Genomic DNA, 14,418 nt, shown 5'->3' with positions numbered 1-14,418 from the left:
CTCACAAATGAAATTATAAAACTGGTGTAGTTGTGTAACTTGTACGCCCGGTACTCAGGTGGTGGAGCAAGGACATCAGACATTACTTTCAGAGGTCTCCTTAGCTACAGAGTGAGTTCATGTTGAGCCTGTGTAACAGGAGACCCAGTCTCAAAATACCAGAATGCGAGGCCAAACAAACAAACAAAACCATACACAAGATCTCTTGGCTGGCTCCTTGCTGTGCCGTGCTAGCATGCATGTCACAGCCTGTGTCCATACACTGTTTGACTGCTGACTCCTTGGCACTTAAGTTACATAGATGTGTGTGTACATAGGGGTGTGCACAAGCCATGACGTGCAGAGGTGAGAGGACAATGGTGGGAATGGATACTCTCCTGAGGGTCCCTGGGGTGGCTCTCAGATTATCAGGCTTAGCGGCAGAGTCTTCACCCACTGAGCCATTTCTCTGGTTCTGACTGGCGATCTTGATGGCCTTTTCTGTTTGTCATAGGCCACAGTCACCAGCTGTTTCACGTGTGCGTCATCCTGGCCACACACTTGCAGATGGAAGCCATCCTTCTGGACAAGACGCTGAGAAGAGAGTGGCTCTTGGCCACCTCCAGACCCTTCTCTTTGCCTCAGATAGCAGCGGCCATACTTCTGTGCATCATCTTCAGCCTCAGCAACATTATTTATTTCTCAGCTGCTCTGTATCGGATCCCTGAGCCTGAATTACATGAAAAGGAAACATGATTTCAGAACATGCCAAGTTTCACTGTTCAGTCGTTGATGTGGTGCTGGCTTACAGTGGCCAAAAGCATTCGTAGCAACTGATGTCTTGACATGTTTTAATGGGTTCATATAGAAAAAAAAATGGATTTAACTGGGCAGAGTTCTCTACACATGCATGGATTCTGTAAAAGGGAGAATGTGGGCGTAAGTCCTGGATACGGATAAATATTGAGTTTTAAACTTATTTAAAATGAGGTGTTAAGGGGATGGTGGTATAGCTCAGTTGGTAAATAGTTGCCTGGAATATACAGAGCCCTGTTTTCCTTCCTTCCTTCCTTCCTTCCTTCCTTCCTTCCTTCCTTCCTTCCTTCCTTTCTCTTTCTTTCTTTCTTTCTTTCTTTCTTTCTTTCTTTCTTTCTTTCTTTCTTTCTTTCTTTCTTTCTTTCTTTCTGCCTGTTGTTTAGTTGAGACAGGCTGTATCTCAGGCTGTCCTGAAATTTACTATGTGGGCCAGGCTAGCTTTGAACTCACAGAGATCTGCCTGCGTCTGACTCCTGAGTGTTGGGATTAAAGGTGCGTGCCACTACACTGAAGCCTTAGTTTTGATCCTTAGCACAGCAGAACTTGGTCCTGTGGCTCGTGCCTATAACTTCAGAACCAGTAAAGCAGAAGCAGAGGATCAAGAGTGTAAACCCAGCCTTGGACACTTAGTGAGTTTGAGGCCATCCTTGGACACATGAGATTGTCTCTTAAAAAAAAAAAGTTCTCAATTCTGTTGAAACAGTCATATTAAGCATACGGCCCTGCCTCTCCAGTGTTTGTATTGATGTTTAAAAGCAGAAGAGGCTACACTTGATGAATGTTGTATAGCTAAGCTTTCCCCCCAGATGAGTGAGATGGTTCAATGAGTTAAGCTTGCTGCCAAGCCTGACGACAGGAGTTCGATCCCCAGGACCTGCTGCAAAGTATTCTGCAGTACACAGAAGATGTGACAGCCTCTGGAGCTAAGTGATGTCATCCCAACTGTTAGGGCTCCCTGTCTCCTTCATTCAAGCAATGGAGGAGCTGTCTTTGGAGATAGCGTGCCTGGCACCGTGTTGGCACGCCAGTATGCTGCCAGACTTGGTATTTATGCAGAGGGTGTTGGCCTCTGTGGGACAGTCAAATGCCCTGTCTTCAACCTAACCTGTGAAATAGAAACACAGGTAAGCTTGTGTCATGCATTTCCTGGGGGTAAACTAGGGTTCTGCTTTCCTACATGAAATGCAGGTTTCTGAAATGTGGACCGGAGCATGTCCCCAGGATTTCAACACAGGAGGGCAGGGGCAGATGCTGAAGACATTTGTGGTGTCTTTAATTTACAACTTGATCAAAGTTCCAGCAACTTGCCATCTACATGTGTGTCCCTGCTTTCTCTCGAGTCTTCTACTACTGATGACCTTTTTTAACCCATTAAGTGAAAATGAAGTCTTATGGGTTAAACCCTAGACTAAAAAGCAAAGCCAGAGGCTTGAAGGAGAGGCTCTTGGACGTGTATGCTGACTTTAAAACGCCAGCATCTTATGTGCCGATGGAACCTGGTCGGCCAGCCTCCTGACCGTTGGGCCAGCCTCACACTCAGGATTTGTACCTTCTTTACCATGATGGATGCCGATATCCTTTCTGAACAGTAAGCCCAACCAAGCCCTTTCTTAAGAAATAGACAATAACAAGAAATCACAAAATGAGAACAACACCACCACCTCTGCCAAGTGCCACAGCCTTGTGCAACAGTCCCTTCAGCCTTATACATCTAACCATAGCTGCCTGTCCATCCTTGGACCAACGTTGCCTTGTTACTGATGCTTATAACCAAATACTACTATGTTCTTGTACAACACATCCTCTTCCTCATTTTGCCTTAAAAATATCATCTTATAGGACTGGGGATGGCAAGATGTGCAAGCATCAGGGTGAGGTCAGCCCACGTGCACCATGGAAACCTAGCTGTGGCTGTATGGACCAGTACCTGCAGCACTGGGAACAAAGACGGGCAGGTGCTGGGAGCTCACTGGCCAGGTCTCCACACAGCAGTCCTCTCTCGGCAAGGTGAGGAAGCAGTGGAGACAGACATTCTGACATCAGCCTCTGGCCGTGTGCATCAGCATAGGTGGGTGTGTCTAGGCACACGCCCCCTTGCCTGGACTCTGAATGTGCATGTCATTTATCAGCATGTGTGCAGACATCACTGTGCTGTTCTGGATTAATTTGTTGTCTTTGGAGAAACTCTGTTATTTAGGTTTGTGATATCAAACATGGCAATCCCTTGTTTGTTGCATTTGTAATTAAAAGTTCAGTGTTTTATAGTGTTTTGGGGGAGTTCAGAAATGCTGACACAAAATAAATTTTAACAGGCCCACCAGCCTCTGGTCTGCACTTGGTAATGACTTTGGGGGGCTGTCCATTACAATGCTGGGTCTGGAATATCCTCTGTCCTATAACACACACCCTCCAGGGTTAAGCAGCCCGGCCACATCAGTGACCTTGCCAGCACCTCACAGCTTCACCCTCTGATGACAAGGACCAATATGTTTTGGATATGAGTGGTCAAGAAATAAGGTTTCATTGTTTTATTCTCTCCCTGGGGAAGGGGGAGTGAGTGATACAATTTATACAGGCTGGTAAATTTCTGGTACATGAACTGCAAACTGCATAACAAATTTTATTCTGTAGCAACCATCTGACGCTCTCAGTGGTGTCCTCATCTACTGCACACTCCCACAGCCCCAGTTTTATGGTGGGAGAAGAGAGGTAGAAAGCTGGGCTGGGCATGTGGCTGGGTTGGTAGGACGTTTGTGCCTGGCATGCATGAAGCCCTTGGCTTTGATACTAAGCACTGCATAAACTGGGCATGGTGTCTAGTGCGCATGCCTGTGATCCCAGCATTGGGGTATGGGATAGGAGGGCCAGGCCATATTCAGCTCCTCATGAGTCCCAGGCCAGTCTGAGATTCATTAGGTAATTGACAGTGATTAGCGGCCCTCAACTGGTGGGTCACGACCCCATTGCAGGTGAAATGACCCTTTTACAGGTGTTCACCAAGGCCATTGGAAAAGCATATTACAGTGCGATTCATGGCGGTAGCAAGATCCCGGTTATGAGGTAGCAATGAAAGTAACTTGTGGTTGGGGGTCGCTTACTTGAAGGTTGAGAACCACTGGTCTAGTTCCAGAGGTTTACAGGCCTCTGGTCTCCGTGGACACTGAGTGAACAGATATACAGGCAAATCACCCACATACATAAATCTTTAAAAAGCAAACAACTTCAAAACCAGTAGGTACAGGGCTAACACTCTGGAAGAGGTGTGGGGGAACCCTTTGAGGCCTGCCTTTGCCGGAAAAAGATGAGCGCTGCCAAGGAAACAGACCTAGGGAGCTGGGAGAAAGGTAGCCCAGAGAACTGCATGGCCAATCTGATAAGCCCTTAGTTCTGGGAGGCTTCAAAGGGCCACTGGAGCCAGGCTGGGTGGCGAGTGGTGGGCAGACATTACGGGCCTTGGGACCAGAAAGGGCTGTCTTACTGGAAGGAGAGGAGTCAGGTTATTCCTTCTAGAAATGTCCACCGGCATTCTGGAAGACAAAGACGAATTCTGAAACCACTCTTCTCCGAGAGACTGCCCCAGGGCTTTCTTTCCTGAGCTGCTTTGGGAGTGTGTGGAGTACGTGGCGTTGGGTAATGAAGCACCTCTGGCAAGGCAGTTATCGGCTGCTATCTTGTCTAAGGGTCAGCTTTCTAGAACTGGCTCTGGCCGCCTCGAAGAGTGGCTGAAGAGGAGCTTAAAGATAACCTTAGTTCATCCCGTCTAAATGTTGGCCGACTGTGTGAATGAACACATTGAAGCTTAAAGCACCCCCTTTAAGATGCAAGGGGGGAGAGGCACTGGATACTGGGCTATTTAGAAAGGTCCGGGGTTGGGGATTTAGCTCAGTGGTAGAGCGCTTGCCTAGCAAGTGCAAGGCCCTGGGTTTGGTCCCCAGCTCCGGAAAAAAAAAAAAAAAAAAAAAAAGAAAGGTCCTCAGGCGATCCCTCACCTGCTGCTGCTGGGACCTTATGCAGAAGATTCACCCAGTGCAAAACTTAAACTCAGCATTAGACCTACCAAGAGGGAGAGAAACATGTCCTGGGGATCAAACTTATCAAGTGGATCAAAGGTCATCAGGCTTGGAGTCAATCGTCCTGACCAGCTCATCCAGTCACTAGCTCCAATCCTACTTTTTAAAGGAAAAAAAAACAAAAACCAAAAACATATTTTGGATTCAGAAAAATGTTGCGAAATGCTAGAAACATTTCCAGTTCCTAACCCTTCTGCAGTAGTGGGACATTTGCTCCCAATAGCCAGTTAGCAGGATGAATTTTCAGACTTGCTCAGTCCTTGAGTGTGGGGCATGATTTACCCTTAATAAGCCATGCTAGGGTGGGAAAGGTGTCATTATAACTTTGCTGTGTCTCAGTTTCCTTCTGTCTGGAATTATCTAATAGTCTAAGCCACCGGTTCTTAACCTGTGAGTTTTGACCACTTTGAGGGTCGAACAACCCTTTCACAGGGTCACCTAAGACCATTGGGAAACAGATATTTACATTATGATTCATAACAGGAAAATTCCAGTTATGAAGTATCAAATGCAAATAATTTTATGGCTGGGGGTCACCGCGACATGAGGAACTGTGCCAGTCAGGGTGACTGAGTGTGTGGAATGGGGTCCCAGTTACAGAATGGCCCTTTCTCCGTTTTATCTCCTCTCAAACACCCGAGCTTCCGCAGCTGCTCTTCACTGGCGTTTGTGGGCTTCCCACAGCTGGACTTGCTTATCTGGGTGTTTTAGCTACGTGTAGTTAACCATTGCACTGTGTACCTGGAACAAAATACAGTTTGAAGCATCTGTAGTGCCATTCCCTCTTGTCCAGAAATTAAAGGTATAATTACCAGACCCACAGCCCTACCCAAGAGAAAGAAGTGTGTGTGTGTGTGTGTGTGTGTGTGTGTGTGTGTGTGTTGCATATATACAGACTTTTTTTTCAAGTTACAGCTCTTTCATTCATAACTACCAACAAGAGGAACAAGTTAAATTCCTCCTAGCTGGCGACTAGATGAATCTTCGATGCAGTGCTATTTGGAAATGACAGGGCACAGACTGCTGGCACATGCAATGCAGGGATACATGTCAGAACCTCCTGTTGGACTGAAGAGGAGACTGGAAAAGTCAAACATCAGGGAAGGGAGTCAGACAAGCAGTTGCCAAGGGATGGGGGTGGGGGTGGGGGTGGGGGGCTGATGAGGAAGGGGCAGCATGGGATACATTTGTGAGATAGAAATTATACCTCAAACTTGACATTTTCCTTCTTTCTTCCTTCCTTTCTTTCTTTCTTTCTTTCTTTCTTTCTTTCTTTCTTTCTTTCTTTCTTTCTTTCTTTTTGACAGTCTTTCTATGTAGTTCTGGCTGTTCTAGAACTTGCTGTTTAGACCAGGCTGGCTTCAAACTCACAGAAATCTACCAGCCTCTGCCTCCTGAGTGCTGGGCTTAAAGGTATGCACAAACACACCCAGCAGCCTGACTTGGTTTGTTATTGTTGTTTTTCTTTTTAGACAGTCTCCTGTAGCCAAGGCTGGCCCTGAACAGGCTTTAGAGCTAAGAATCAACAGGAGCTTCTTTGCTCTGTCTACCTCCACATCCTAAGTACTCAGACACGCACCATCATGTCTCTGGGACGCAAACCCAGGGCTTTGTATATGCTAGGCAGGCAAGCACTCTAGTTCCATTGCCAGCTCCAAAAAAGATTATGTTTTAGACAGCTGGAGAGGTGGATCAGCAGTTAAAAGTGCTTACTGCTCTTACAGAGGACCTGGGTTCAGTGCCCAGCACCACATGGCGGCTCACAACCATCTCTCTCTCTAGTTCTTGGGGATGTGATGCACTCTCTGGCCTCTTCAGGTACTGCACACACATGGTGTACAAACAAGCAGGCAAACGTTCATAAATTAAAATAAATTTTTAAAAGATTTATTTTTGTTTTAATTATATATAAACAATGTGTTGGTATAAAGTATGTGTCTGTGTAGGAGTATATATTAATGGGAATAGAGGTACTCTTAGAGAACAGGGAGGGTGTCATTCACAGGTGGTTGTAAGCAGCCTAAAGTAGGTGCTGGGAACAGAACTTGGGTCAACTGAAAAAGCAGCAATCACCTTTAACCACCAAGCCATCAAATTTGACTTTCAAAACAGCCTCGAAGCCAGGTGGTGATGACTTCATCCCAGCACTCAGGAGGCAGAGCCAGGTGAGTCTCTATGAGCTTGAGGCTAGCCTGGTTTACAGAGAAAGACAGCCAGGGCTAACAAAGAAATCCTGTCTTGAAAAAACGAAAACACAAACACACACACACACACACACACACACACACACACACACACACACACACACACACACACAAAAACCCAAAAAGCCCACCACCACCACCAACTAAAGACAACAAACAAACAAACAAAAAACCAAAAAACTGGGGTTGGGGATTTAGCTCAGCGGTAGAGCACTTGCCTAGCAAGCGCAAGGCCCTGGGTTCGGTCTCCAGCTCCGAAAAAAAGAAAAAAAAAAAAAAAAAAACCAAAAAACTAAACCAAAAAACCCCTCCTAGTTAAGGTTCACTCTACTAGATGGACCCAGTGTCTGACACTGCATGTGTGGCCAAGAACCTAAGAATGGATAGGATAGGGGCCTAAGGGAAAACCAAATACTATTCTCTATTATTCTGCTAAAGGAACATCCAGCCTTCATCAGAGAAGCTTCCTCTTGCAATAGATGGGAACCAACACAGAGACCCACCTGGATAAAAAGAGCGAGAGATTACACAACATTTAGTCTTAAGTGGGATGTCTTCCTCAACCCCTCCCCTCCCAGCTCAGGGAGAAAAGTATGAGGAAGCTCGAAAGAGCCAGAGGGTGTGACGGCTCTAAGGAAACAGTCTTCTAGGCACAACAGGGCGTGTCTACATATGGACTCCCAGGGACTGTGGCAGCATGTGCTGGGGTTGTGGGGTACAAGCCAGCTGGGCACCAATGCTGAGGGAGGGAAGTACACACGGCTCTCACCCCAGCCAAGAGGCTATCTGCACTTGATACATGCTTGCAAAGGAAATGTTAGTTTTTTCCAATGGAGTCTCACTGCATATATAAATCATAGGGATAAGCCTGATGCCCAGCAGTACCGGCCAACACAAAACAAACACTGGGGTATTTTTGTAGACTTTTTGGCCTCATTTTGCTTTGTTTAGGCATTTTTATTGGGCATTTGTGGGTCTATAATGGCCTCCATTTTTGTGTGTTTATGGATTGTGAGTTTATGCCTGTGAGTTTCTCCCCCCGCCCCCTTTTTTTTCTTTTTCTAAAAAGGAAAGAAAGGGCATGGAGGTGGGCGGGCGGAGAGTTCATGGGGATCTGGGAAGAGTTGTGGGAGGGGAAAAGTGTAATCAGGATACATTGTATAAAATATTTCTTCTAAAAAAATGTCTCCCAGATACACTTTGTCTTCTGTACTTGCTCTGGTCTGCATCAACATTCTAGAGAGAAGTCCGGGGCTGTACTGATTGTACTTTTAAGAAAACGAATGAGCTAGAGAGCTTTACTGTGGATGGATAGGAGCAAGAGAAGAGAAGACCCAGCATGAGTAAAAACTGCAGATGGAGCAATGGGAGAACCTCTCCCATGTGCTTCAGTGAGAACCTCCATCAGCCTTTCAAAGATGAGGGGCCATGGCCATACTGTTAAGCGTTGAGCACGCAACAGTGCCATCTAGCGAGGCTGAGGGGGAATACGCTGGGAGAGGACTCAGTAAACAGGCTGTGCCGACTGCTGAAATCAACAGCCCAGCGAGGCAGGGGCTCCAGGACCCAGTGAAGGTGAGGCTTTCACAGAGGGAAGGAAGACTGAGAGACAGAAGAGAGACCTCAGTGTGGGGGCAGATACGTTTCAAGCGCGTGCTTTGGGTTTTGGACAGGTGATAGGTGACACAATGGAGAAGGAAGACTAGCCTCAGGGTCTCACTGAGGGTCTCAAGACCGGTGATTTATAGGTGAGAGTGCTGTCAAATGGAGCAGTTTTGAAAGGTGGTGGTGGCAAAGACTGTTAGCTTTTTATCTGCTTCTGGAAATGTAAAAGGATGCATTTTCAGGTTTATTCATTGTAGCACTTTGTGACAGTAAATATTGGAAAGACTATTGTCCAGTAATAAGGACATTAAACTGTGGATATTAAACTATCCTTATTAGTGCTGGCCCTAAAGGAAGTTCTAAGTGGAGCCTGAGTCACAGAACGCAGGTGTGGTGGATACGTCCTCGAGATCTTCAGCATGGGTCAGGGATTAAGAAAGACAGAATCAATTTGCGGAAGACAAGAGGTAGATTTTGGTGGTTGTACAAGGACAGTGGGTAGATTTTAGTCACCTCTGTATATCCAGGAAACATCAAAATCAAGAATTTGAAGGTTAAGGATGTGTAGCTTAGTGACTTTTACCTAGCATTGTGAGGCTTTAGGTTTGATCCCCAGCACCAGGAGAGAGAGAGAGAGAGAGAGAGAGAGAGAGAGAGAGAGAGAGAGAGAGAGAGAGAGAGAACCCAGAGAAGGGAACTTACAAAAGGTTGACTGCCAAGTTGGTATAGTCTTCAAGAACATCCTGGGGAACTACACTGTAAGTTTGAGGCCAGCCTGGACTACAAGAGACCCTCGTCTCAAAATAAACATCAAAAGTAAGGTAAAATGTAAATGTAGAATAAAATGTAAACGTAGAATTAAATGTAAAAATAAAATATAAAATACAGTAAAATGAATAAGACGAGGTGGTGGCCTGAAAGTCAACCGGCCAGCCTGATAGTAGAACATTCCCGATCACGACTTCCTTAGAGATTCTCTGGACAAAGGCAGGGAGACCTCAGTTTCTGCGTCAGAACGGAAGGGCCGGGATTTCCCCTCTTGGTTTCTCTCGAGCACTACCCTCCTCAGCCTCCTGCTAGTTTCCTGGGTTGCCAAGGAGACGAGCGCCCCTGCTGGCGGTGCCAAGGCTCCCCGAGGCCCCGCCTCTTCGCCGCAGGCGGTCGCTGATTGGCCTGTTTGAAATGCGCCGGGCGGGCGCACACTTGGGCTTGCAGCGTCGCCGCCGGGCTCTCTTCAGATTGAGTCCGGGTCCCCGCGGCCGCAGCCTCCACGGCTTAGTTCCCGCCAGCCCTGCTCCGGTCGGAGCCCGACGTCCCGCGCGCGCGTCAGGACAGCACGGAGACTGCGGTCATGAAGTCGGCGTGAGTACCAGGAGGGGACTATTGGGAGGACTGGGCGGGGGTTGCCGCCCTCCTCACGCGGAGACTGGGGGCTGCCTGGGAGCTGAGTCGGTACGTGTAGGCCGGAGCTCCGTACTCTGCGCAGAGCTCTGGTGGCTGCTGATCCCGGTGTGCCCGCGCCCGCACAGTCCTCTCAGCCCGCGAAGGCTGACTCCGAATTCGGGGCTGTCTGCCACCACCTCCTCGGCTTGCCATCCTTTGGGCTGACCATCCTTCCCCAGCTTCCTTCCTCCCGGCCCGCTGTGCAGGTGGCAAGTCTAGGGACCCCGGGGAGCGCGCAGCCTGGGTGCGCGTTGGAGGGGTTGAGTCTCCATATCTCCGTCGGCATCCCTTCCCTAGTTCCTGGAGGTCAGGGTCCTTCTGCAGCTCAGTTACCTTGGGCTATCTTTGTCCCCAGGCCATCCCACTCGTCTGCTCTATCTCGCCCACGCCCACATTCCTCTGTAATTCCTAGACACTTCAGAGAGCCATATCCTGGTTACACTTTTACTGCAAAGGAGGGCTGGCTTTAGAAATCGTTACTTTCACACGCACACACACAAAAAAACCGGAACTTTTTAAATGAGGAATCGTCAAAGTCTTTATATTTATTTAAGGATATCTACCCCAGTATATCGCCCAACTCTGGTCTACTTCTGTTTTACGTGTGACTCTATTGAGAAAAATACTTAAATAATCTACAGTCTGAACGAATCTTTTGGTTTAATTTGTGTTACATATTCTTGTAGCCTATAAATGAGAAAGAAAAAAGTTAAATGATAGAGAATGTTGAAGTAAATCAAAATGCTTTTTTATATTGTCTACTTAAAATAGCAAGGGATTTCAGCATTGTGAATAATCTACTCTTCCTGCCCAGCAGGAGCAAATCTCTGAATTTGCTCTCCAACATTAAAAAAAAAAAATGAAATCAAAAAAAAGTTCCCCTGGATACTTCTGGTATCGAAAGTATATTTTCCCAATCACAATTTTAATGAGTTAGATTACATATGCCACATTTCTCTAATACAGCTTATTATTGTTTATATTCATGTTATTTGATGTGCAGTATTTTGGTACTGCTGGGAAATGTTTTTTTAAAGCCTAAGAAGTTCATCATTGTTAGAATTCATGATGTCTTCTATGTTAGTAGTGAATTGAAATTTATGGGGTTTTTTTTTCTTTTTTTTTTTTTTCTTTTTCTTTTTAACCAGGAAGGCTAAGATGCCCAGGAAACCTGTAATAAAAAAAGGATCTCAGACAAACCTTAAAGATCCAGTGGGGGTAAGGTGTGTGTGTGTTCGTGTGTTTGTGTGTTTGTTCTTTCTTTAGTTCATCCTACCTTGTGTGTGCTTGAAAGGGGAGGAAAATGATATGAAAGTTGGGTTAAGGAGCACAGTTAAATCGAGCACTAAGTTGTATAAAGCTGATTTTAGCTAGAAAGTTTGCTTTCTCTACAGGATTAACTGGCCTGGAAAAAGGAACTCTTTAGTTGTTGACTGCAAATCTGCTATCACTAATTAGATTTGAAAAGTTAATGATCTCTCCCACCAGGTTCTACTCTTTGGGATAGGGTGGGGATGGGGACTTTCTTCTCAGGTCTTAAACCCTCTCCCACCTGTATGTGGTAACTGACACATTCTCAAGGAGAACCCCATACTCAAGGTTCAGAGAGACTAGTGTAGAATAACTCAATTTAGGTAATCCCTCTTCCTGGAAAAGGGGAAGTTCTGGATACCACCACCCCACTGCTGGGGCAGAGTGGCTCTGGTTCCCAGTTGCACCATCTGCTGTGAGCACAGCTGGACAGGTTTTCCTCACATGAGCTCCTCTACCCTCCAGGTGCTTGATTACAGATGTGTGCTCCCATGCACACCTGAGCTGGCTATTTGACATGGCATCCAGCTGTAAAGAATTTAATGGCCTTTTCAGCTATTTTCAGAGATTTTTTACGTTATTACAATTTTATTTGTGCACACCAGTGAAAAGATGAGCAGTTTAATATTTTAACCTAAGTTTAATTTGATTTAATGAATCTTTGCATTTGACCATTCTGAACTCTAGATCTTGGTTTTGGTGACTCTGGGATTTGTTTGTGCTGAAGATCAGATATTTGTAGGTGACTGAACAGAACATAAATGGAAAGTGAGTGAGTGCTAAACATTCACAGAGGAGCATGCCTGCAGCCCCGACATCCTGGAGACCAGCAGGCAGACTGCTGAGAGCTCCAGCCCAGCTTGGGCTATAGACTGAGAACCTGTGTCTCAATAGGCAAAACAAACAGAAAAGAAAAACAAAACAAAACAACAACAACAACAACAACAACAAAACAGGCGAAGAGTCAACCTGGTTTGAACACTCTCTCTTCCCAGGTGTACTGTAGGGTGCGCCCACTGAGCTTTCCTGACCAAGAGTGCTGTGTGGAAGTGGTCAATAGTACAACCGTGCAGCTCCACACCCCTGAGGGCTATCGACTCAACAGAAATGGAGACTACAAGGAGGTAGGTTCTTAGTGGAACCAAGTTGTTTTCTGTTTTTGAATTTAAAAAGTTCATGTGTGATCTCATTTGTGGGAAGGAATACTTTAGTCACCTCATCTTTCATTTCTAGGGCATACAGATAGACTCTTGGTATGTTGGAATTAGCAGGTTGCTTTTAGGGGCTTTTTTTTCTTTTCTTTTCTGTCTGTTTCTCTCTGTCTGTCTGTCTGTCTGTCTGTCTATTTGAGACAGGGTCTTACTGTGTAGCCCTGGCTGTCCTGAAACTCTATATAGACTAGGCTGGCTTGGAGCTCACGGAGATGTGTTTGCCTCTGTCTTCTTAACCTCTTAGTGGTGGGATTAAAGGCGTGTGCCACCACCACCTGACTTTCAGAGGATATCTTAAAACTGGATATATAAAACTTCACATGAGGAGATTTGAGTAACATTCAATAAGGCATTTCCTGTGTTTTTCCTTTCCCTGGGGCTTGAACCTGTGCATGCTAAGCAAGTGCTCTGCCATTTGAGCTACATCTCAGTAGTATCGTTGTGTATTTGGGTCAATCATAAAAGGTTTTGTTTCTCTGACAGTATCACCTTGTAGCCCAGTGTGTTGGTGTTGTTCTATTTCTCTAAAGAGACACCATAACCAAGGCAGCTTACAGTTTCAGAGGGTTAGTCCGTGGTCATCATTGTAGCAAGCATGGAGGCACACATGCATGGCAGCATGCAGGGCACTGCAGCAGTAGCTGAGAGTTTTTATTCTAATATACAACCATGAGGCAGGAAGAGAGACACTGGGCTTTCGAAACCTAAAACCCACCCCCGTTTCACACTACTTCAACAAGGCCACCCCTCCTCCTTCCTAAACAGTCTACCAACTGGGAACCAAACGTTCAAATGTATGAACTTCATGGGGATGGGAGTGGCATTCTGAGTCAGACCACCACACCTCGGCTGGCCTCAAAACTTCTGGTCCTCCTATTTTGGTCTCCCTAGTACTGAAATTAGAAGTATGTATCCCTTGATGCCTTGGGTGGGTTTTGCTGTTTGATTTTTGTGGTGTTAGGGATTGAACTCAGGACCTTCTTCATCTTCAGCACTTATTTTTTATTTATTTATTTAATTTGAGACAACATCTCTGTAGCTCAGTCTGGATTTGAACTGATTGGTGATCCATGGCCTTTACAGTTTGAGTGTGGTATTAAGAGGGAGGCATGTATCACCATTTTTACCTGGAAGGTGTTTTTGTTTATTATTTACAGTGTTGGGGAATGAATTTAAGGCCTCCTGCACGTTTGGCAAATGTTATACTACTGAGGTGTAGTGAGAGTTTTTATATCTAATGAAGTAGTGGATAAAATGGGTAAATGTGAAATACTAGGCCAAGCTAGAACTGTGATACTAGAGTTTAGGAGACTGAGGCAAGAGGGTCCGAGTTCCAGGCCAGCCTGTGCTGTAGAGGGAGACCTGCTTCAAATACAGTGACAATAACAATGAGTATAAAGATATATTGGAGTTGGGGATTTAGCTCAGTGATAGAGCGCTTGCCTAGCAAACGCAAGGCCCTGGGTTCGGTCCCCAGCTCTGAAAAAAAGAAAAAAAAAAAAAAGATAGATCTATATAGCTATAGAATTGTATTAGTTTTCCGAATGTTGTAGGAGGCTTGTCACTATCTGGTAGGGAAGGTTTTTGTTTTTTTTGTTTTTTTTTTTTTAAATGTAAAACTGCCTTGATGGACTTCATAGCTAAACTGACGGTAAGTAGACAAGTAGTTCATATAATAAGGCAGGAAGTCAGATTTGCTGAAGGGATGGGACTATGGAAATGCAGAAAATAGACAGTTGATTCAGACTTTCTGCTTTCAAACTGCCATTCACTCTTGTT

The 14,418-nt window shown here is 45.7% G+C and overlaps 2 protein-coding genes across 25 annotated transcripts in view; both read left to right on the top strand.

The window, feature by feature from the left end:
• Paqr5 (progestin and adipoQ receptor family member 5) overlaps window positions 1–3,117 on the top strand; it is an 81,805-nt gene extending 78,688 nt beyond the window's left edge. For 2 of the 3 annotated variants that reach the window (XM_006243209.5, XM_039081492.2), the window contains one exon: window positions 494–751. In XM_006243209.5, the coding sequence (XP_006243271.1) occupies window positions 494–735 (242 nt within the window). In that variant the 3' untranslated portion in view covers window positions 736–751. Of the gene's footprint in view, window positions 1–493 lie in introns of all 3 variants that reach the window. The other variant, NM_001014092.1, reaches the window with a different exon arrangement.
• A 5,485-nt stretch (window positions 3,118–8,602) lies between these two features.
• The window catches only part of Kif23 (kinesin family member 23), a 28,473-nt gene continuing 22,657 nt past the window's right edge, over window positions 8,603–14,418 (top strand). For 4 of the 22 annotated variants that reach the window (XM_063265504.1, XM_039081486.2, XM_063265503.1 and 1 more), the window contains exons 1-3: window positions 9,848–10,036; window positions 11,266–11,335; window positions 12,424–12,552. In XM_063265504.1, the coding sequence (XP_063121574.1) occupies window positions 10,026–10,036; window positions 11,266–11,335; window positions 12,424–12,552 (210 nt within the window). In that variant the 5' untranslated portion in view covers window positions 9,848–10,025. Of the gene's footprint in view, window positions 10,037–11,265; window positions 11,341–12,423; window positions 12,553–14,418 lie in introns of those variants that run through there. The other 18 variants (XM_063265506.1, XM_039081487.2, XM_063265493.1 and 15 more) reach the window with 14 other exon arrangements.

The sequence above is a fragment of the Rattus norvegicus genome, chromosome 8 (genome assembly GCF_036323735.1).
Source record: "Rattus norvegicus strain BN/NHsdMcwi chromosome 8, GRCr8, whole genome shotgun sequence".
NCBI lineage: Eukaryota > Metazoa > Chordata > Mammalia > Rodentia > Muridae > Rattus > Rattus norvegicus.
This window is presented reverse-complemented; position numbering and strand designations above follow the sequence as displayed.